The sequence below is a fragment of the Gasterosteus aculeatus genome, chromosome 21 (genome assembly GCF_964276395.1).
Source record: "Gasterosteus aculeatus chromosome 21, fGasAcu3.hap1.1, whole genome shotgun sequence".
Lineage (NCBI taxonomy): Eukaryota > Metazoa > Chordata > Actinopteri > Perciformes > Gasterosteidae > Gasterosteus > Gasterosteus aculeatus.
Genome location: NC_135708.1, coordinates 16,989,601 through 17,012,521, shown reverse-complemented (window position 1 = coordinate 17,012,521; position 22,921 = coordinate 16,989,601). Strand labels below are relative to the sequence as shown.

General features: G+C 48.2%; 1 protein-coding gene across 1 annotated transcript in view; it reads right to left on the bottom strand.

The window, feature by feature from the left end:
- Positions 1 to 5,400: 5,400 nt before the first annotated feature.
- The window catches only part of plxdc2b (plexin domain containing 2b), a 51,130-nt gene continuing 33,609 nt past the window's right edge, over positions 5,401 to 22,921 (bottom strand). Inside the window, exons 6-14 of the mRNA XM_040166747.2 lie at positions 22,420 to 22,538; positions 21,773 to 21,872; positions 19,014 to 19,109; positions 18,796 to 18,877; positions 16,193 to 16,253; positions 15,923 to 16,076; positions 12,302 to 12,340; positions 8,981 to 9,147; positions 5,401 to 8,300 (exon numbers count right to left, since the gene is read on the bottom strand). Of these exons, the coding sequence (XP_040022681.2) occupies positions 8,181 to 8,300; positions 8,981 to 9,147; positions 12,302 to 12,340; positions 15,923 to 16,076; positions 16,193 to 16,253; positions 18,796 to 18,877; positions 19,014 to 19,109; positions 21,773 to 21,872; positions 22,420 to 22,538 (938 nt within the window). The 3' untranslated portion in view covers positions 5,401 to 8,180. The remainder of the gene's footprint in view (positions 8,301 to 8,980; positions 9,148 to 12,301; positions 12,341 to 15,922; positions 16,077 to 16,192; positions 16,254 to 18,795; positions 18,878 to 19,013; positions 19,110 to 21,772; positions 21,873 to 22,419; positions 22,539 to 22,921) is intronic.

The window sequence follows — 22,921 nt, the reverse complement described above, 5'->3', positions numbered from 1 at the left end:
GCGCGCCGGTCGGGGACTCTGGAAAGGCACAGTCACAAATACGCGGACGGTGAAGGTGCAGGGCAAGACAGGACGAGACGAGTGCTGACGCGTGTGCCTACATTCATGGAATAATCCGACAACAAGACAAGGCTAGAGGGAGGGAATAAGAAGCAGGCAAAATCAGGTGGAAGAGGTTTCAGGTGAGACAATGATGAGGACGAGGGGAATCAGCTGTGAGGGATAATGAGGGGAGAGAGAGAGCAAGGGCAGGGGGTGTTTGCCTGAGAGTACCACAAGAGGGAGACAGGGGACAAGGAGGGAAAAGGAAGCCAGGGTCATGACAGTACCCCCCCTCTCAATGAGCGCCCCCAGGCGCTCCCTGGGATAGTCGGCGGGTCCGGAGGAAGTCATCGATCAGTGCGGGATGGATGTCCCGGGAGGGGGTCCAACTTCTCTCCTCTGGGCCGTACCCCTCCCAGTCGATGAGATATTGATGACCGCGACCCCGGCGGCGCACATCGAGAATACGGCGAACCCTGTAGGCAGGAGCGTCTTCGACAAGACTAGGCGATCGAACAGGACGAGGGGGGGGGCGAATGGCGGGTTTGATACAGGAGACATGAAACACAGGGTGGACACGGCGAAACTTAGGCGGGAGACGGAGCTTCACTGCGACTGGGTTAATGACCTTAGTGATACGGAAAGGTCCTATGAAACGGTTCGATAATTTCCGTGACTCTGACCGGAGAGGTAAGTTAGAGGTGGATAACCAAACCCTCTGACCACAAGTGTAACGCGGACTCTTGATTCTGCGTCTGTTGGCCGCGACTGACATGCGTCTACCTGCTCGACAAAGGGCCGATCGCACTCTCCTCCAGGTGCGTTTGCAACGGCTGATAAAGGACTGTACGGACGGGACGTTGGAATCCGAGTCTTGGGACGTAAACAGCGGAGGTTGGTAGCCAAAACAGCAGTGGAAGGGCGAGAGACCGGTACTCGCGGTGGGAAGGGAATTGTGGGCGTATTCGGCCCAGGATAGTTGTTGCGACCATGACGAGGGGTTCTGATGGGTGAGGCTGCGAAGGATGCGGGCGACGATCTGATTGGTTCGCTCAGCCTGGCCGTTAGTTTGGGGGTGGAACCCGGACGACAGACTAGCGGATGCCCCAATAAGGCGGCAGAACTCCTTCCAGAATTGGGAAGAGAACTGGGGGCCCCTATCCGAAACGATATCCGTCGGCAGGCCGTGTAACCTAAAAACATTATCAACCATGATCTGGGCGGTCTCCTTGGCGGAGGGGAGCTTAGCGAGCGGAACGAAATGGGCTGACTTAGAGAAGCGATCGACCACAGTTAGAATTACGGTGTTGCCCGCCGAGGGTGGAAGCCCGGTGATGAAGTCGAGAGCTAAATGTGACCAAGGGCGGGTGGGGATGGGTAACGGACGGAGCAGGCCGGCTGGGGGGGAATTGCCGGCCTTGGTCTGCGCGCACGTGACACAGGAGGTAATAAACCGACGTGTGTCTTGTTCCACGGAGGGCCACCAGAAGCGCTGACGAATTACCGCGAGGGTGCCCCGAACGCCGGGGTGGGCAGCAAATTTAGAGGAGTGTCCCCACAGTAGGACCGCCCGGCGCGTTGACGCGGGGACAAACAGGAGTCCCTTAGGGCAGTTCCGAGGGGTTACGGCTCGCGCAAGAGAGCGCTTAACCAGCTTCTCAATCCCCCAGACGACCATGCCGACCACACGACCCGGGGGAACAATCTCCTCCGGGGTATTCGGGGGAGAGGAGTCAAAGAGACGGGATAGCGCGTCCGGCTTGATGTTCTTAGACCCCGGGCGGTACGAGATGGTGAAGTTAAAACGAGTGAAGAATAGAGCCCAGCGGGCTTGGCGAGCGTTGAGTCTCTTGGCCTCCCGGATGTACTCCAAGTTTCGGTGGTCCGTCCATACAATAAACGGTACGTGGGCTCCCTCCAGCCATTGTCGCCATTCGCCTAAAGCCAGGCGAATGGCTAGTAGTTCGCGGTTTCCGACATCGTAATTGCGCTCAGCGGGAGATAGGCGGTGGGAAAAAAACGCGCAGGGGTGTATCTGACCATCAGTAACGGAGCGCTGGGAGAGTATAGCCCCGACACCAACCTCGGATGCGTCGACCTCAACTATAAATTGTTTAGTGCAGTCAGGAGTGAGGAGGATGGGCGCGGTAGTAAAGAGGCCCCTAAGGACATCAAACGCCCTCTGCGCGGACTCTGACCACCTGAAACGGGACTTGACTGAGGTTAGCGCGGTAAGGGGGGCGGCGACTTGGCTGAAACCTCTTATAAAGCGACGGTAAAAGTTCGCAAACCCGAGAAAACGTTGTAGCGCGACACGGGAGTCTGGTACGGGCCAGTCAGTGACCGCCTGAACCTTGGCCGGGTCCATACTAATCCCCTCGGCAGAGATGACAGAACCCAGAAATGTGACGGAGGAGGCGTGGAAAGAACATTTCTCGGCTTTAACATAGAGTTTGTTCTCTAGAAGGCGCTGGAGGACACGACGAACCTGTTGGACGTGCACCTGGAGCGATGGTGAAAAGATCAAAATATCGTCGAGGTAGACGAAGACGAAGATGTTAAGCATATCCCGTAGGACGTCATTGATTAAGGCTTGAAAAACCGCGGGTGCGTTTACTAAGCCGAACGGGAGAACCCGGTATTCGAAATGTCCGAGGGGAGTGTTAAACGCAGTCTTCCACTCGTCCCCCTCCCTTATACGCACAAGGTGGTAGGCATTGCGCAAATCAAGCTTGGTGAAAAATCTAGCTCCCTGCAACACCTCGAAAGCTGATGACATCAGTGGTAAGGGGTAACGGTTCTTGACCGTGATGTCATTTAAGCCCCGATAGTCTATGCAAGGACGCAACGAACCGTCTTTCTTCCTAACGAAGAAGAAACCGGCCCCTGCGGGGGACGCGGAGGGAGCGATGGTGCCGGCGTTGAGTGAGTCGGACAGGTACCTCTCGAGCGCCTCGCGTTCGGGAGCGGATAAGGAGTATAGTCTACCCCGCGGGGGCGTTGTGCCCGGGAGAAGGTCTATACTGCAGTCATACCGGCGGTGAGGGGGGAGAGAAGTGGCCCGGGAACGACTGAACACCTCCCGCAAATCATGATACTCCTCCGGTACTCCTGACAAATCACCTGGCTCCTCCTGAAAAACAGCAGCAGAAGAGACAGGGGGCACGGCAGAGGACAGACAATCAACATGACACGACAGTTTCCACGAGATTACAGAGCCGTTAGCCCAGTTAATCTGGGGGTTATGAAGGACTAGCCATGGGTGGCCTAATACCACCGGAGTATAGGGGGAACGGAAAATCAGGAAGTCTATAGTCTCTCTATGATTTCCTGAAACAGTGAGAGTGAGTGGTAGGGTCTTTCTCTGCACCATGGGAAGGGAGCTACCATCAAGAGCGAACAGGGGGGTGGGGTCATGCAGGTCTGCGAGGGGAATCCCTTGTTCTAGAGCCCAAGTCTCGTCAATGAAGTTCCCCTCTGCTCCTGAGTCAACCAATGCGGCGCAGGAGGCAGATGATCCCAGCCACTGGAGATGTACTGGAAGAGAGGTGCAGGACTTAGAAGGAGAGGACCCGGATGTAGCGCTCGTCAGCAACCCTCCGCCTACTGACGAGCGGTGGCTTTTACTGGGCACTTTGAGGCAAAATGGCCAGCCGCAGCACAGTACATGCACAGGCGGTTCATAATCCTGCGCTGTCGTTCTTGTGGAGATATACGGAGCCCCCCCAGCTGCATTGGCTCAGGATCAGCAGGAGATGGTTGCGGAGGGGGTGCTGCTGCAGAGGCCGGAAATGGCGGAAGGTCCAACCTGCGGGTCCTCCGTCGTGTCTCGAAACGCCTCTCTATGCGGAGAGCCAAATCGACGAGGGCATCGAGGGCATCGGGGACCTCACGGGCAAGGATCTCATCCTTGAGCTCAGGGTTAAGGCCCTCGAGGAAACGGGCGACGAGGGCCGTCTCGTTCCAACCACTAGTGGTGGCCAGGGTGCGGAATTCAATAGAGAAGTCCGTAACAGATCTTCCTCCTTGGCGCAGCGTCGATAGGAGGCGGGATGCTTCATCTCCGTGTGCAGACCGGTCGAAAACTCTGATCATCTCTCCCTTGAAGAGGGAAAACTCAGACATGCAGTCTGCCTCTACCTCCCAGTTGGCCACCGCCCACTCTCTTGCGCGCCCGTCGAGAAGGGAAATAACGTAGGCCACTCTGGACCTCTCCCTGGCGTAAGTGGACGGCTGGAGAGAAAAAACAACCTCGCATTGGGTGAGGAAAGCTCGACACTGTTTTGGCTCACCCGAGTAGCAAGGCGGGTTGTTAATTCGCGGCTCAGATGAGGTGCGCGCCCCGGTCGACCCAGTAGCCTCGAGGCGATGGAGGTGGAACTGCTGGGTGAGGTCCAAGATCTGGGCGGTCAGGGAGTCAATGGTCCGTCTTGCGGAAGATAGGTCCTCTTCGTGTTTGCCCAAGAGGGCTCCCTGAAGTTCGACGGCCTGGTGGAGATGATTGCCACTCGCCTGGTCCATCTTCTGGTCGGATTATTCTGTTACGTAGGAATGATGGGAAACCAGGAGCGAGATGCGGTAAAGAGTCTTTTAATGGTCAAAAGGAAAAACAGTCCTCAATAATGAATAAACTCAAAGTCCTCTGGCGTTGGCCGGAAACATAACAAAAGCAGACAGGGGAAATCAGGAACTTAGGGGGATAAGGATTACTCCCGTGAGGACAGCGTTCGGGGATCCCGGGGTGCTCCCTACCAGCCGGATCCAGCAGAGAGGTGAAAGCAGATGAGCTGCCGGGGGAGCGCGCCGGTCGGGGACTCTGGAAAGGCACAGTCACAAATACGCGGACGGTGAAGGTGCAGGGCAAGACAGGACGAGACGAGTGCTGACGCGTGTGCCTACATTCATGGAATAATCCGACAACAAGACAAGGCTAGAGGGAGGGAATAAGAAGCAGGCAAAATCAGGTGGAAGAGGTTTCAGGTGAGACAATGATGAGGACGAGGGGAATCAGCTGTGAGGGATAATGAGGGGAGAGAGAGAGCAAGGGCAGGGGGTGTTTGCCTGAGAGTACCACAAGAGGGAGACAGGGGACAAGGAGGGAAAAGGAAGCCAGGGTCATGACAGAGATTTTATTTTAATTTTTTGGTATGCATTATGATGGTAGAACAACGCATTTCAGTTGCCTCACAGTTATTTGAATGCATATTCAGACTAATACGGATTAATGGAACCATGGAAGTGGTTGTAATGAATTTATTTGCTGTGGAAATACAGCTGAATATACACTCAAAATGAAAAAAACAAGAAACTACACACGGCAACTTTTGCAGACTCCAGCAGCAATATTCAGAGGATGTCTTTGTTTTCAACAACATTGTTTATTATTTCAAATGTAATCAAAACAACAGTAGTTACAGAAACTGCAGACGGGGAGCAATGATAGCGTGTGATTTGGAGTCATGATGAGATAAAACAAGGTCACAGTTCTTGTTTGTTCATATTTAGCTCCGGATCTGTCAGAGATTCATACATATCTCAACGCCGCTCGCCATCTAAAATAACATAGTTAGGAAAGTGGCAATTCAACCGATTGCATTTAGGCCGTTTAGGCTTTTGCGTAGACATGTCAAAGCCAAACAAGCTTTCCCAGAATGCATTTCGACAGTGCATATAAAACAGGTGTAACTGTGAACACAGGCAGAGGCGACGAACACACAAATACCATCAATTTCACTCACGCTTGCTCATGTGTTTTGAGTATTTATCTTACTGCAGCTGCTGCTCGAACGAGCGGAGCGACGAAAAAAACTGTCTGAAGTTTGAAGCTCGCTGGGCCGAGATACGGCTCCTAATCCGCGGTTTTACAATCATATTCAGGGTGTGTAGCAGATGTGCCAAGCGCTTGAAAGGGACTTTTCTCCGCGGGGGTTCATTTGACCAACATTAGAGGAAGGGTGTGTATGCATGAAGAAGCCTGTTTAAATGTCTGCTTTTTAAACGCCGATGATGAAAGAAGTTACGAGGAGCCATAAAAGGGCTTTTTGGATGGAGTTTGAACTCTGCAGTCAATACCAATGAGACCTCGTTGTATCTCAGAGTGGTTGTTAAGGACAAACAACCCGTCAGTCCTTGATTTGGTATTTGTGCATGAATCCCGTGTGCATCTTTGGGTGAGCGTGTCGAGAGATGAAATACACCAGTGGTTGCCTAAACCACGCCCCCTAATTAATGTCGCTACTCCAGTTTAATTTAACTGGAGTTAACTTAATCTCAAGGCAAGCTTAAATGTGTAGGCGCAGGTTGCTGAGCTACAATTGGACAATCAGATTTAGGGGGCGGGGTTTAGAGGGCTGTCTGCAGTGTGCAGAATCATTGTTCTTTTGTAAATGGCAGCGACAACAACACTAATCAGTACGGCTCAGCTGTGATGAGGGCGTGTGGGTGGTTGTGTGGTTGCGGAGGAGGTCGGGACGTGGAGGTAAACACTCGAAGGCATGATTCTGTTCCGTCTTTGGTCTCAATGTGATGAGGACAAGGTGGGAATTTAAATGAGATAAAATGATTGTTAGTTGTTTGTATTTACGGTGTCACACTGGATGGGTGTGTTATTGCACGTTTTATTTTTCAGTAGAATTCCAGGATGCTGATCTTAATTCAGTTTATAATCATTGGTGCGAAAGCATGATTTTGTCTTGAGATACTATATAAAAGTGAATGTTTGGATTTTGATTGGTGACAGTAATGATTGAACGGTATTCACATTTAAGTAAAAAAGTAGAGAAATAAAGGCCACTCATAAAAAATAAAAAGTACTTTTTTCCTGTATACTACACTGCTACCCTACAAATGTTTGAGTTACCTGAATTGCAAATGTTTGGTATATACAAGAATGGTTTGACGCGGATGAGTCGACCATAACTTAACACAGACTAGCCTACGGTTATGCTGGCAACTAGAAAAGGAAACCGCACAGTGAAAATCAAGGAAAACTCCAAGCATACCAGTCTCACACAAACAATATCCACATGCCTTTAGATTCAAATCAATAAGAATCACCTGTGCAGAGCCAGCTCAAATATATGCACCTATAAAGCAGATCACATATGTAAACTGCAGTCACACACACACACTGAATCAATTACAGGAAATAGGAAATATATTCAGCATGCACACTCACAAGCGCCTGTCTTGTAAATTTGCATTAGTACCACGTGTCCAAAGAAAGAAAAAAAAGTGCAAACCGAAGTCAAGGAAAAAATGTCACGGCAGTAATGTCAAAAATGAAACAACTTAGATTAAAGGGGCTTCATTATGTAAAGAGTCAACCAATGAACCGATCAAAAGAATAAGAACAATAGTGTTTGCCCGTCACCTATTCAGAAAACACACACACACACACACACACTTACCTCAGTGAACAAAAAACCGTCTCAGACTCCATTTCCAGTAAATGAGAACGAGCGAACCCCCACAAACTAATCCAACGCAGCAGCTGCGATCGATCGCGGCGGCGGGACTTCAGCCGGCGTCACGTCACTCGGGCCGCAGCGTCTCTTGTTTGCCGGAGCGGCCAGTGGAAAAGTCAATTAAGCCCGCTGTGGCGTGGAAAAGCAATACGGACGGCCTGTACGGATACAGATGTGCCAGCGCCTGTGAGAACAACGCGCTGAAAGGAAAAAAAATGGCAAAGAAGTAAAAACCTGATGGATATACAAAGGCCTACACAGTAAAACCCCACCAACATTAAAGTGGAACTCTCTGTTTCTGAAAATATATATTGTATAATCCCCTTCCCCACTCAACCACACCAGTATCCATGGCAACGTGAGAGCACCCGATTCGATGCTGTCCCCCGTCCCACCCCCTCTCCGTCCCCAGTGGCTCAGGTCTCTGCCGACGGGATCCGAACAATGAGCTGAGCTGGGATCAGTTTTCAGCGTTTTTTCCTCACTTCCTGTTATCGTCTCAACGGGTCAGTGTGCGCGCTCATCCTGCAGGTTTCCTGGGGAGGAGTCCCTGGTAGGAGGTCCGGCTCAGGAGTGTGGGGGGTGGTGGTGGTGGGGGGGGGGGGGGGGGGGGGGTAGAGGGTGGGGGTGATGGGGAGGGGGGGTTGTGATGCGGACGCCCCCTCCTCGCCCTCAGCACTGCTCGGACTCGATGAAGCCGTCCTTCTCGTGGCCCACTGGCTCCACCTCTGCGTAGGCCGGGTGTCCCGACCCGCGGCGGAACTTCATGGCGGGCCACCTGCTCGGGCGTCTCTGCACGGGGGGGGGGGGGACGTGTGATTTAGAAGATGTTTCTCTCCAAACAGCACTAATGCTCCGTATATTCACGTTGATTTATTAAGGACTGTGTACCGTTACAAGTTAGGAGTTGAAGGATGAGAAGCTGAGTGAATGTTGTTTGTAGCTTTTCTTGCTGTTGTGAAAATGTTGAATGTGAAAAATGACTAAACTAAAAGCAATTTGTACACATTCCTCACGTAATAAATCTTTTCTGTTTAGGGTGCAGTCAAATCCTGAATATAATAAATTGTACTGAGAGTCTGTTAGTCAGGCAACACAATATGTTTAAAAATAAATTAAAAAAAAAAAGCAAAAAAAAGAGGATTTTTTTCTGAACTACCTATTATCATCCTACAGGTCCATAAATTATATGGATATTTTCTTATTCAATTCGCTCTGTTGGAGCTTTCTCCCGATCTTCCTCAGATGAATTTGCCTCGTTGTCACGCAGTTGTAAATATTTAAATGTTTATTTTCCAGAACACTTCTTGTACACTTTCCATCGAGTAAGACCTGCTGATCTATAAAGATCCAGAACTGCTAAAAGAAACGGGCCCTGTGGTGAGATTACCTTCTGTTTACTTTACCTCTCTAAGGTCAAGAATAAACCTCTCAAAGAACGATTTCCTCTGCGGGGGGTCGTCGGCACTCACCTCAATGAGGAAGAGGCTGGCCGCGGAGGTCGGGTGATGGTAGATGTACACAGTGACCAGCACGCCGGCGACCATGACGAGAATCACCAGGAGGATGCCGAGGATCAGGCCCGTGTGCAAAGGGTGCGTGCCTGACTTCCTGTCAACGGCGCTGTCCGCAGGAGGCACTGAGAATACAACAGAAACCGCCTGCTCAAGCCGTGTACTCAGAGAAGTATATGACACATGATGAAATGTTGGTATCAAAATTGCAGACATACCCTCGATAAAAGCAAACAGCAAAATCACGTTTTTATCCTTTTGCTGCAGTGTCGCTTTGAACCAGCAGGGGTCACTCATCATTCATCAATACCCTGCTTTTGTAACATGTAACAATGTGCCTTAAAAGTGACCTGCTTGCACCAGAAAATATACTTTCATTAAAAAAGACAGACAATTAAAACTGTAAATCTACTTCAGCATGTAGGTTCATTGGATTCCACTGGGGGGGTTTAAGAGATTTTCTTCACTTAGACATGAAATTCAAGGCACACGTTCGTTCTGCGATCTGCTTAGGTGTCCGTGGTCGTCTCTTCGCCCCCGAAAGAGTCAATCCCACCCCGAGGTCAGCAGCGTATGTTCTGACAGCAGGAGGAAACCGGCCCATAGATGCTGATAAGAGTCCAACTGCGGCCTCCAGTCGTGGCGATGCGAACTGAAGGGGCCGTGTGTGGCGACTACGTAACGAGCCTGTCCTTCAGTGGGAACCTTGGCCGACATTACTCGCTGTGCGACGTCTTTGAAGCTAAGTTGCTTTGGTCACATTCATATTGGAACCCACCCAGCAGGTGTTTTGAGAGTCCTCTAGAAGATGGCACAATTTGCCCAACACACGAAAACAGGAGCATTTTCTCAACCAGAAGAACGCAAAGCAGAAGAATAGAAGAACAAAATACAAAGCGAAACAGTCCCTGTGGTGATCAGGGCTAATGAAGCGATTATGAAACAAACAGCGAGGATGCCCTCATAGCTCATCTCACACTGATTCACATCTCAGTTCTTTTCACACAGCTGCATATTCCCCCCCCCCCCCGCGGCCCCCCTTCCTGGCTTGAAATAGCAGCTTTAGCCATCGCCGCGCTCGTCGGGCCAAACCCTCCTCCCTTGGCGCGGCGCCTCATTGATTCCCGGCACACGGAATAGCCGGGGCGGTGATCAAACACGTCCGATGTGTGTGGGCATGGAGCGTCTGTGCGAGGCCGTCGTTTGCACCCTCAAGTTGGGGGGGTGCAGAGAATTTGGTGTGTTTCAAACGTCGCTCGATAAATTTCACATTAAAACAAACAAAACAGAACAATAGATCAACTCTATTGGCCCTGATCCGACAGAAAACGTTTGTTTGTGTCGCCATTTCGGTGCTCGGCCTTCAAACGCCGGAGCGACTTTTCAGAGAAAAACCTTTGCTCGACCCTGATTAAACGAGTTTTTCTCTCCTGTGTTCATCTGCCAGAGCTACAGGCTCAAAGAGCCATTTGCTGGTCAGCTGGAAGCCGGAGCAACACCAGATCGGCTGTCGGCCCGGCCCGTTAGTAGCTTAGCGGGGGAGGGGGACACTGAGCAAAGGTGTCGAAACAATGAAAAAATCAACAGGCCGGCAGCTAAAGGACCAGCGGGATGCTAGCGCAGATGGGTCTGGACCCCCGCAGGAGCTAGCAGTTTTCTCTGGACTCTTCTGAACGGTGCCCTTAAAGCAATAAGGCCTCGGGCTCCATGCAGGGTCATAGTGGGGGGGGGGGGGTCGGCAGAATACAACGCAGTTTAAAGTGAATTAAGAGTCTTCTTTGAGCTAAATGCTAACATGCCCACAGGGACAACTTGCAAATTGATTACCGTTGTAAATAGTTGAGGCCGATGGGAATGTTGTTCATTTTGCAGGATTTCGGTCGTAAACTGAAACTAATTTCAGGACGTCTCGGTGGCGCTGGACGAGACGTCGTAATGCTACATCCCGCCGGCACCGGGGAACGTCCGAAGCATGGACTGTTTATATATGAAGTAGGCGCAGTCTCCTCTACGTCACCCGATGGTTTATGGACGGACACTTTTAAAGCCTTGAGCATAAACTTTTGGCTAAACCACATTACAAGCTGGTAGCGACCTCAATCAACATGGAGCCGATGCCGTCAGCAGCGCTAAAGCTATTCGTTAGCTTACAATTACGGAGATAATTGGTCAGATTTATAATTTCAGCACAATGGAGTCGGGACACAGAAATGCCTCGTCCGTAGCAAATTGACCTGAATTCATTCTGCGTTAGAGAACGAGCAAACGGAAAGCAGAGCTCCATAAAACACATCAGTTTTGGAGAATAACAAAAAACGAGAGCAAAGGAAAAGCAGCCACGCTGTTTTTTTTCCAGCTCTACATTAGTGGAGCACAACCGTCGTGCTCACTGGGTCCAATGTTGTTGTTTTATTGGAAATAGAAACTCCAGAGAAAGGGCGGCCTGCTTCTGTTGTTGCTCATCTCAGCACTCAGCTGGTTTTACCTCAGTGTTTGCAACCACGGTGAGAGGACACATTGGGTGTCGCTCGCTGATGCGAGAGCTCCACCGTCAAAGAAATCCTGCATTATCTCGGGCGACTTGCATGAAAAGACACATTTTGAAACCCCCTCTGGTTTATTAAACCTGTTAAATACCCAGCGGTTATAATACGTATTCAACTATATTTGACCTGGACCGTAAAAATTCATCCTTTATGTCTTCCTCTCTTTTGACCTTGAACAACACGCTGAATTCTAAAAGGTGCCACTTGGTCCTGAAGCCTTTGTCTTCATGCGAGTTATTCATGCAACGTGCAAAACAAGATACTTTCCTGCAGGATACATGTTTGCTTTTTTATTGAATATACAAAAAGGAGTATATTTGTACAGCTATCTTCTTTTCTACCTCCGGCCTACATCAATACAGCCATAGCATAAAAAATACATCACATACACGGTTCTTCCTTTGCCTCAGAGACTTCGTTTGAAATAGGTTACTCAATACAACGTCTATTTCTGGGCAAAAAACACGCCGCCCTTCCTCTCGCACCCCCCTCAGACAATTTAATGGATCTCTGCAGTCCACAGTTAAGCATTGCACGTCTTTATCAGCCCATTGAGCCACACACCCTTTCAAAAAAGACGAAAGGGGCGATGAGGGACCGGTACCTCATCGGTGAGAACGGAAACAGGAGGCGGATAAAGAACCCCCCCCCGCGGGCACAAAAACATGGCGGAGCGAAGTCACACATCAACAGCAGTTATTGGAGTCCACAGCGGTGGAGGACAGAGACCTACCCTGGTTGTCTCGGAGGTGCAGGGCGATCTTGGTATCGTCTGTGAGGGGACAAAGACACAAAGACATGATCATTATTTTTTTTGTCTTTGTAGTTTGTTTTTGAAGCTGTCATAATATAAAGGAAAAACTCCCCGAAGGCCTAAATGAGATTAGGCGTCTTTCATTAGTGGAAATTTTAACATGAAATTCAATCCACTTAAAATCTGATTAAAAATGAATGCCTGGAATAGAATGGTCCAGCATGCATAATTCAGCACATAAAAGCTGTCCGGGGTTAACTATACATGTGAAATATGGAAATGTAGCGTGGCCCACTTCTCCTCCAAGGCTAGCAGGCAGTTATGCACATTATGCAAATTCAGCGCACGCACATATATTTCACTGAACAATTTAATTCAAAGGGGTTTTTCTATTTCAATTTTCTTAAGAACTAATGCAGCAACATTTTGGTCTGAGATGAATCATTAAATGAGACACGGTGCTGTAAGAGAGCGCTCAAAATGTGGTTCAATTCAATCCGCTGTGAAGGGGATGAATATTGATCACCATCGCTGCTCTGGGGATAGAAGCCAAAAACCTGATAAAAATATATCCTCATGTCTGTTCAGATGCATATCAGAGTGAGAGGTCCATGTGATACTGTTTTCATATCACATACATTCTCAAAATGACATTAAAAAGACTGCACTAAATATAGTGCAGTGGAATTATAGGAGATTTTAATTCATTTTTGAAAGAGCATATAGCACATTCTTTCTTTAAAGGTGGAGGAGGAGTATATTGTGGCGAGATGCTCACATGGTCTACAATGTTTAGAATGAATAAGAGAAATATTAATTAACTTGGCGTGGTCTTTGCACATATCGGGAAGAGGCCGATGTGAATGGAAAGCTGAAATGAAAATGCTTATTAAATTCAATTATTATTAAGTCATGGCCCACAAAGTGATTTGTGGCATCACAGTAACCTTGACCTTTGAACCTTCGACCTTAATCACGTGAACCTCCAGTCCAAGTGAATGTCTGATGTCATAAAAAGAGATTTTAATTCGTAACATTTCCTCGACTGTTGAACGTGGACTTTGGACCTTCCCTCACTGACCTCAACACAACCACAAAATACAAAAGAGAACTTCCACTCCGTGTCTCATGTCCTTCCTCCGCCCCTCCCACTCCACTGTGAGCCGGCCGGCCCGCTCTCTGATCTGACCTTTGACCCCACGCAGCTGAAGGAACAAGCGAGAGCCGAGGACGCCGACCCGCTGCACGTGTCAGAAAGCGCGCGAGAGTTTGTCGGCATCACATCAAGCGCCGCAGAGAGCGACCTCTCGACCTCCGCACGTTCAGGCCCGCACACGTCAACCAGAAACGTTTCAGTCCCCTTTTTTCAGCCTGGTTTGATCTGTTTTAACTCACAGCCGGACAGTTTTCACACGGCATCCATCCTCATCACGGCCGCCCCGATGGAGTGTCCACTCAAACCCCGCACGAGATGATTAATGCGGGTGCAGGGGGGGGGAAAGGTTGACTACTCCCTCAGTTATTGACGAAAGTCAATGCCTTTCATTAAGTGGAATAATGGGTTTGCCTGGCGTAGGAGTAGAGGGCGTTAAAGAAACTCAACAAATGACGTGCATGGGGGGTAAACATCTCTAAGGGCCAGAGAAGTGACAGAAAGAAGGAGGGTAAATGGAATTAGCTGATGATGAGAAGAAATGTGGTTAAGACGACGTACCAAAAAAACACATGAACACGGTGAACTTTCATTTTTTTTAATGGAGAACAGACAAGGTCAAAGCCTCGACTTAGCAAAAGCCAAATTGGATGGTTTGCAATGTGCCCCGGGCCAAAAAAACGCCGCTGGAATGCTCCATCTGAGGAGGTGAGATAATCCTTCATTCCAACAGCTAAAGTCTGCAAATGTTTTATTTTTCTGTCAGCAAATCCCACAGGACGAACCAGAACCCCCACTGAAATGTGTGTGTGTGTGGCCACAGCCTGATGTATATCTTACTGCTGCATTGTTGTCCAGACACTATTAAAAAAAACATGCCGCTGCACTGGGGGACGTTTTATTTTGTGAAAATCACTGTCTGAAGTGATTTGTTGCCCATCCGCCCGATGTCCTATGAGCGCGTTCTGCAATCGTGTTTTTGATTACTCCACAGTTAAGTGAGTGTGTAAAACATCTGGAGCTGATTAAACAAAATGCCAATTTACTTGAATAAATTGCTCGAAAGGCATAAAAAGGAGAAAAACATTGGCACAATAAATCAAACCGATTTACAACTCTCGACTTCTTTGGTAAAAAGTTAAATAACAAATGGGAGGAAAACAAACTCTGAAAGACACCTTGGCAGTTTTCCTATCGTCAGCAGAGGAATCCAGCCGGCCGCTTGCAGAGAGGATTTGCATTTGATAGCTGCGATTATGCTGCAGTACGGTTTCGCCTCCCGCTGGGGTGCAGCCAGTCATGCGCTCAATATTTTACAGCGCAATATCAAAAGGAGCACGACACCCTCTGACTCTCACTGCAAAAGTGCCGCCAGTCAGAGAGGACTTTCCTTTCTCTACTTATTTACAAGACTTCAGAATTTCATCTGCAGATTTTAAGTAGAGTGCAATCATTTCGCACCTTAAGTTAAACGGATACATGTATTATACGTACGTTATGATACTGAGTCAACATGTTAAAACAGCGGGGCCTTGTAGTTTTTACCAAATGTTATTAAAACAACAATCCAAAGAGTATTTGTGGGGTAGTATTTGCAAGAGACGGTGGTAAATAGGATTTATTTCAAATAAAGTTCAGTGACCATTCATGATAATTCTGAATTATGGGAAATGTCACTAATGGCTTTCATCTAGCAACCAGAGGTCCTTATCGAACCATTATACAAAGATCAAGTGATTACCAGACATATGCTTCATCATAGATTTCTCTCTTTTCACTCAACATCCACAGAAATGGAGACGTTTAAAACCGTCAGATATAAAAACGGCACCTTTGAAAAGCGAAGATCAGATTGAGCAAATTTCACTAAACTTCTTCAAACCGATTGCAAAGCCACTCTTCGCTCACTGAGACAAAAGCCAGCGCTCAAACTAATTTTCTATTAAACCAGAAATGGAAGTTGCCCTTTGTTCGCCTCCCAAACACGGAAAGCGAAAGCCGCGATTAACCTGAAAAATGATTAAGAAGAGCAATAACGGGATGGAAACAGCTTTGATACCTCAAGAGATCCATCATCTGCAATGAAACCAAAAGACTTCTGGAAATAAAGACGGATGGCGAGGCGGCCGAGTGGAACACTGTGAGATTGAGATCTGCTTTAGACCGGCGACATTTGTTTAAAAGTGGGTCCAAACACAGCCGCTGCTCCACTTCCCACCATCTGGGAGGATTTTTTGTTGTTGCTCGAGAGCAGCGCTGCATATTTATGCACTCTGCACAAGCGTCTGCCTCATGTTAATTAAGAGGGGAAACATCGATACTAATAAAGAGCAAACGCACTTCATTCGGGACGCAGCCGACAGAGCGGACGGAGCATCCATCCATCACCCCGCCAACCAAAAGCTCTGGGCCCCCGCGGCCCCCGTCTCAGCTGATTCCTACTTCACCTTCTGTGGGGACGCTGGTGGGAGGGTGCGAGGTGGAGGCGGCGTCCCCGCCCGCCGTGGCCCCCCTGCTCCTGGGCGGGGTTCTGGCGACGGCGGCGGTGGTCAGCGGATAGAGGTACGTGGTGTCCGTGACGTCACACATCTGGTCCTTGGTCTGAAAGGGAAGAAATGTAATTTCTATGTGTAATATTTTTATTTTTCTGTGTGCGCGGGGGAATATGAGGGCATCCGTCTTTCCCCGTTTGTTATGTTTTCAGCCTCTTTGCTTACCTCATCTGGGCAGCTGTTATCCACCCAGTCCTGCCGATGGCGGTCAAAACCGCTGGAACATCTGACCAGAGAAAAAACAGCTGTCAGTCAGATCTTTAGTCCGCTAAAAGAGGTTTAGTCTGGTACCTCCATTAAGTAGCGGCACCTTTTGTGCGGAGGATTAGCAGTAGTTTTTATATCAGTCAAACACCTCCCACCCTGATTTTAGTTTTCTTTCCCGGGGTATTTGCGCTTTCTAATGAACGGTGGGAAGTTGAGAGGCGGCAGCAGAAGAGAGAGCATCTTAAACACAACACAGATACGAAATAATTGATTATTTTACAACAACACTTCTACTTTGAATCCAGCTGAGCAACCAAACATCTGCCCCTCCAGCTCTTCGTCTCCTCCTGGGGTCTCGAGTCGAAGCGGATTGGAGTTTTTACTGTATGAAGACGTGGGATCGGGGGGGGGGGTCAATGGGTCGTGGGGACTTGTGGTTTGGGTTCTGTTGAGTAATAAGCTCAGAAGGCAGCAGACAGTAATCGAGGCGGCAGCGACTAATCCAGCGTGTTGTCAAAATTATAAATCACCCCACGCAAGGGGGGGGGGGGGGGGGGGTGGACCTCGCCATCGCTCCGTCTTGGCCCACCGGCTGCATCCTGTCTGGAAAGGGAGAGTAAGTATGCAAAGCGCTAAATCCCACTGCGTTCGGACGAACAAACCGAAGCTGCAAAGGATTTGTCGCCGGAAAAAAAAAGAGCAGACAAATGAAAACGACCTTTGAGCGACGGTGCTGAGAGGACAACGTGGACCGGTGGAGTCCCAGACGGCCCCCAGCAGGCTGCGGTTCTCTGGTGCACATATTGTTATGGTAACGGATTCCATTTCCATCTTTCTACCTCTCTAATCATTCCATTTCTTTAATCCCCCCCCCCCCCACAACCCACACACAAAAAATCTGCCTCATCTGTTTAATCAGGCGGGACGGATTCCTCGCTTAATCCCACACTTTTCCCTGAATTCCCCCCCCCCCCCCCCCTCACCCCAACAGACAGGAGGACGGGGCAGCAAAAGGAGACACAGCATGGGCGAGCAGGTCCAACCTGTCCCTGCGGGGGGCCGGGGCTTTGTTTCCTCCCAATGGCTTCCGTCCCAGTGAGCCGCGGCGCTTTTAATTACAAACGGACTGAGGCGCCGCCTTTGAATATAAATGAGCTCACGATTTCTCAACGGATGGCTTTCGTTTCATTCCCACTTCGATTCTTTCTCATAGTTCATTCAGTTATTTTTAGGATGTTTGTTGTGGTTTGCGTTTTGACTTTTTTTTCACAATTACTGCCACCTTAAAATAAGTTAAACAGTTTGAAACATTTGCACTGTACAGAAGTGCTGCTCCTCCAAAAGCTCTTTTACATATAGCTATAAATACCTACACAATAAGAATCCATCTTAGAATATATATGAAACTATCAGTTTTGTTTTACTTTAAGTCCATTTTATCTTATAAGACTTTGAATGCAGGACTTCTACATATTAAACGTAACTAGTAACATAGAATTCTTACACACTTACATTTTCCAATTTACTCGAGTAAACAAAGTGAATTCATCTCCGATGGCCGAGCAGAGAGGCTGCAGCTCGTGAAAGAGCGATGAGCTCACGATGAAGCGATTCCTCGACACTAAACTCTGCTGCAACAATTTCCTCCCGAATGAGACAGATTAATATTTGTCTCCTGAATGGCCATTCATTTTCTACCAGATACTATTTCTCAGGCTCACCAGCTGTCCCTCTAGTCCCTTAAAAACGCTGGGGACCAAGACACTTGCGAGCCCCCCCGTGGATCCGCCGGGACGTCCCTCGTGCTTTATTGAGCCACCACGCGTCAGCCACAACAAGCCGAACTGAAGAAGTTCAGGAGTTCTCAGCTCTCACCTGCCCCGAAGCTCAGCGAGCGACGAGTTCATCGGGGTTATCCTTTTTTCATTTAAAACCGCCCCCCCCCCCCCCGGAGCCAACGGGGGGCCGGCCGCTGTTCCTAATTAGCGCCCGTTTAAAGCGACTCTGCCTTTTCTCAAAGGAAGCGGCGGGAGGATACAAAAGGGCAGAGGAGGGATGAAAAGTCAGATATTAACATGCTGAGGAAGCTCATTAAAACAAAAGCTTAATGAGATCACCGCGACAGGCGTCAATACGCTGTAAATTCATTTGGCATTTTTGTACAAATGCCGAGCGAGTGTGCTGCACACCCATACGGTCCACAACCCCAACACAATGAATTATGAGTCACAAATGAACGAATGGCAGATTCATGTTTGATGCATGAAGCATCGAAGATCAGGACAGAAAACATCTCTTGATTTCTCAGGTGAAACCTTCTTAAAGGTCTCTTCTCTTCTGCGTAATGAAAGAAAACTACAATTCTGGTGAGGAACGCAAACACTTCTTTGGCAGCTCTGATATTTACTTTATTTTGAAGTGCTATTTACTTTATTTTGAAGCGCTATTTACTTTATTTTGAAGTGCTATTTACTTTATTTCGACGTGCGGGGGGGGAAACAGGAAGCGTGAGACGAGATAAAAAGTGGCGCGGCGAGTAAACGCATCTAAAAATGTCCCACCTGTTGAGGCGATGGCACCAGCTGCAGTTGAAGTTGATCTGCGAGGAGATACAGGAGCTGCAGCTGGTGAACTGGAGACAGGCTGCAGAGGAGGAGGAGGAGGGAGGGGGGGGGGGGGGGGGGGTCACAATCACACAATCAATCGCCCAATTGGAAAAAAAGGTCCCAGGAGAAGGTTCTACACGAGGCACTAGCTGCAAACAGTGGCTTCTTCTTACTGGGCAGAGGCATCATTTCCACGGCGGTGGAATTGGTGATCTTGGTCTTCGTCAGCTCCACGCGGTGGTACTCGTAGATCGTCCTCCGCCGGACGTCTGCGCGGCGAAGGAGAAACAAGAGATCGAGTGAGACTGCGAAGGATTACCGCCACGAAAAAACAACAAACAAACAAGCGGCCCCCTCGCAGAGAGAGGAAAGGTCAGCCAGAGGCCGAATCGGGTCACACGGGACGCTTTATTTCTCAACTCCCATCGTGCACAAACATCAGCTCACAATCTGCCAACGGACAGCAGCAATTTCCCCCAGCGAGCTGATATCAATCGGACGGCTTCCCACTCATCTGTAGCGGCACATCTTCCGATGGGAGCGATCGATTAGGAACATCATTGACTCTCAACCCGTTCTGGCCTTTATAACTCACGCGGGGCAGCTCAGAAATTGGCCGCCTGCTTTTTGCTTACAGCGCATCTTCCCTCCCATCGGTGGGAATGGAAAAGAGCGGAGGATGAAAAACAGCCTTTGTTACAAACCAAAAGGGTTTTTTTTATCCTGCGCTGGATACAAACAAATCAGATAATAACTCCTTGCTGCTGTAGTTAATCAAAAACCCTGATTGGATTGTTAAAACGACTTTCTACGCAGCCGTTCCAGGAACAGGACGTACATCTGTAGAATAAATCACTGAGATGCACTGCAGCCGACACACTTTCTGTAGTGGTTGTATTTGCTCGACCAATGAGCTACGGACTTAAAATCCAATATGAGCAGACTGTGGCTGTGTAACACATAACGTATCACATACGAGTGTCATTCATGATCCCTTTAGTAAGATGAGGAAATCTATACAGCTCTCTGGAACAACTACAATAAAAAACAAAGCCTACAGATTTAAGGTTGTTTTTTTTCCCCTCGCTTGGTTTAATGAAGCGTCACAGAACAGGGTTCTGTTTCTCGTGTGACAGGATGTTGTTCGCCTGCCGACCCGCGTGCTTTGATTACGCAGCGGACGACCGATCAAAGCTGATCAGCTCTGTCTGACCTGAGGATAAGGATGAAATATATGCTCAGACGGGTCAGTTAGCCCACATTCAAAATAAAATCCCATCCAGGTAAGAGACACTCGCACATTTTATTACACTCTTAAGCTGTGAAATATAAAGGAAAGACGTGTTTGCATTCTCGCTTTGACTGAATCACAATACCAGACGGCATCTTAATGCGCATTCATCCTCATAGGAAAACTGCATGTAAATCAATAGAAATATGATTTGAAGACATTGAGTTATAGATCGGTGGAGGGAAGGTGTATTCTCATCAGGCAATGCAACACAACAATGTGTTCAATCAACCTCTTTGACCTCATGATTAAACTCTCGGCGGGTCGATTCCTCCCAACATATTTAATCACAACGTTTCCTTCTTTAACAGAGATCTACTGCGAAAGAGCTGAAAACAAAAACCTGAATTGATATTCGTGTGAGATCAATAGCGGCCGTATTTGCACCTTCCTGCTGGGTGTTATTAAATTATTATTCCAGACACAGGCAGGATGATATGAGAGGATTTATGTGGCACTGGCGTCATTTTAAGAATAACTCACTGTCACTGATGATAATGCATAAAGTGTACGCGTGCTCGTAGCTGAACCTCTGGTGCAAGTAGTGCATCCATTGCTGAATCAGCTCACGTGCCAATTCAAGCCCTGTTTGACGGACAGGCGCGAGAAAGCGAATGCTGCCCTTTTGCTTCGAACATGAACCTGTGCACTTTGCAAACAGCATCTGCTGGTTTCACAGCAATAAAACAAAATCTCTTCTGTTTGTCTGGTTCGGTTTGCAGTGACTGGATCTTAGCAGTTGACTATTTATTGAAGACAACAGACAACATATGATGATTTCTGCAGAATCTGTACTTAAAGAAAGAAAGGGTTCAACGGCGTTTGTGTTTGCTGACATTAGCTGGGAACTCAATTAAAAATCACATTTCAAAAAATCCAAATGAAGTACAATAGCAGCGAACGTTCTGCAGATGTAAAGACTATACAATGCCGGAAGCACAAAAAACACCAAAACAAAGGCAACATAGAGAAATGCTGTCAACCCAAGAGGGGCTTCAAGGTGAGCGCTATAAAAGAGCAGCTTTCATTTGCTGGCGTAGTAAATCCTCCCTATCCAACTCAAAATGAAGATGCCAAGTGGAGGATGAAAATGAAATCTCCCTCATGTGCTGGATTATAAGTTATAAACTTTGAACTTTGGGTTTCACACACGCACACGCAATCAAAACAGAGTTTAAATAATGGAATAAATCACATTTGACAACTCATTAATGCGGCAGACTTTGAGTCACGGCCGAGAGACACAGAGGGAGACAGAGAGAGAGAGAGAGAGAGAGACCGACTAAGATTTTCCTTTTGGACGCTCGCATTTGCTTTAAAGTTAATGTGGCTAAATTGCGGTGACTCAAAAGTCCACGCCCGCTCAGAGAGGAAGCAAAACAAGACGAGGCTGAACTCTGAGCTACCAGGCGAAGCTCAAAAAAGGGTAAATGACAAGCTGCCGGGACAATGTACCCAGTCTGCTAAGTAACCCCGTGCTGAGAGTTAATGATCCGTGCGCAGCGGAGGGCATGGAAACAGTTCTTGTGTTTAAGGGGGAGAGCCGTGAACATTGTGCCGTTTCATCCCTAATAACTCATTTAAACACATTTTCACACAGAGGTCAGCTGTGAGCACGTGTGAGGTGATTCGGAGACTCACTGGGTATCTGCTGGATCTTGTGGACCACCACAAAGGCGTCAGACAGGCCCACCTTCACCGGGTGATTGACGGAGCTGATCTGCGACACCTCGGTGGGGATCTGAAAGGGCGAAAGAGTGAAAATCGATTATCGAGAGACGAGAGAAACCAGGAGTGTTTTGTGGATGAATTGAAAAGAAATAGATCACATGTCATTGGCAGGTGGCTTTTTGCAGACTAATAACAGCAGCGTAATTACAAAATCACCTCCAACAACTCTCTAATTTGTTAAAATAACAGATCATGCCGTTATTATTGGCGTTATGATGGATCCTTAAATGATGAGGTTTTAAATCCTTTTTATTTTCTGCTGAATTAAGTTGTTTACCTCCATGTTATGGCTCTGTTTCCCTTTTTCTGATTACAAACACACACACACACAACAATGTTACAAGCATTATGGAGCAATTTAAACGGCTGAATAAAATAAACTGTACACAGAAATCGGTGTGAGCTGCTGTTCTCTGTGTGTACTGTGCTGATTTAAGAAGGTAGTAAATGCAGCATTATAGTGTAGTGAGCGCAATAAAAAACACCTCATTCATTCGTTAAGACTGTTAGCGGCGTCAGAAACAGACGGATAAAGCCACACAAAGAAGGAAAAATACCTCTTTGTATGCAAAAACAATCCTGCCGGTGTCGTGCAGCGTGGCCTGGAAGGTGAAGCTTCCCAGGTGGTAGTTGTCCTGCAGGTGGACGTGGTCCCATTGCACCACCAGGGCCGTCCCTGAAGGGGGAACAACCACATTCAGCTCATTGCCGGACGCAGGAAACCCCCCAAATCAAAAGGAAAAACGCAGGCGTCATTAAAGAGCCGCTGGCTATTCGATTCTATTCGATTCAACACAGACTCGTGTTTCACTCCTTCTGGAACGTGGTCTCTATGCTGTCTCAGATCCAGCGTGGCGTGAACACGCCGCCCGCTGTAACAAATCGCGTTTGTGAGACGATATGTTTTTCGGGGGATTATTTCGCGGCGGAGACTGCTGCTTTTTTTTTTTACCCGTCGTGGGTGTGAAGACACTGAAGTGGGAGCACTGATATGAAAACATGAAACAGCCATAAAACTGAAGCAACTTTCACAATAGTTTAAGTTGTTTCATGCTGTGC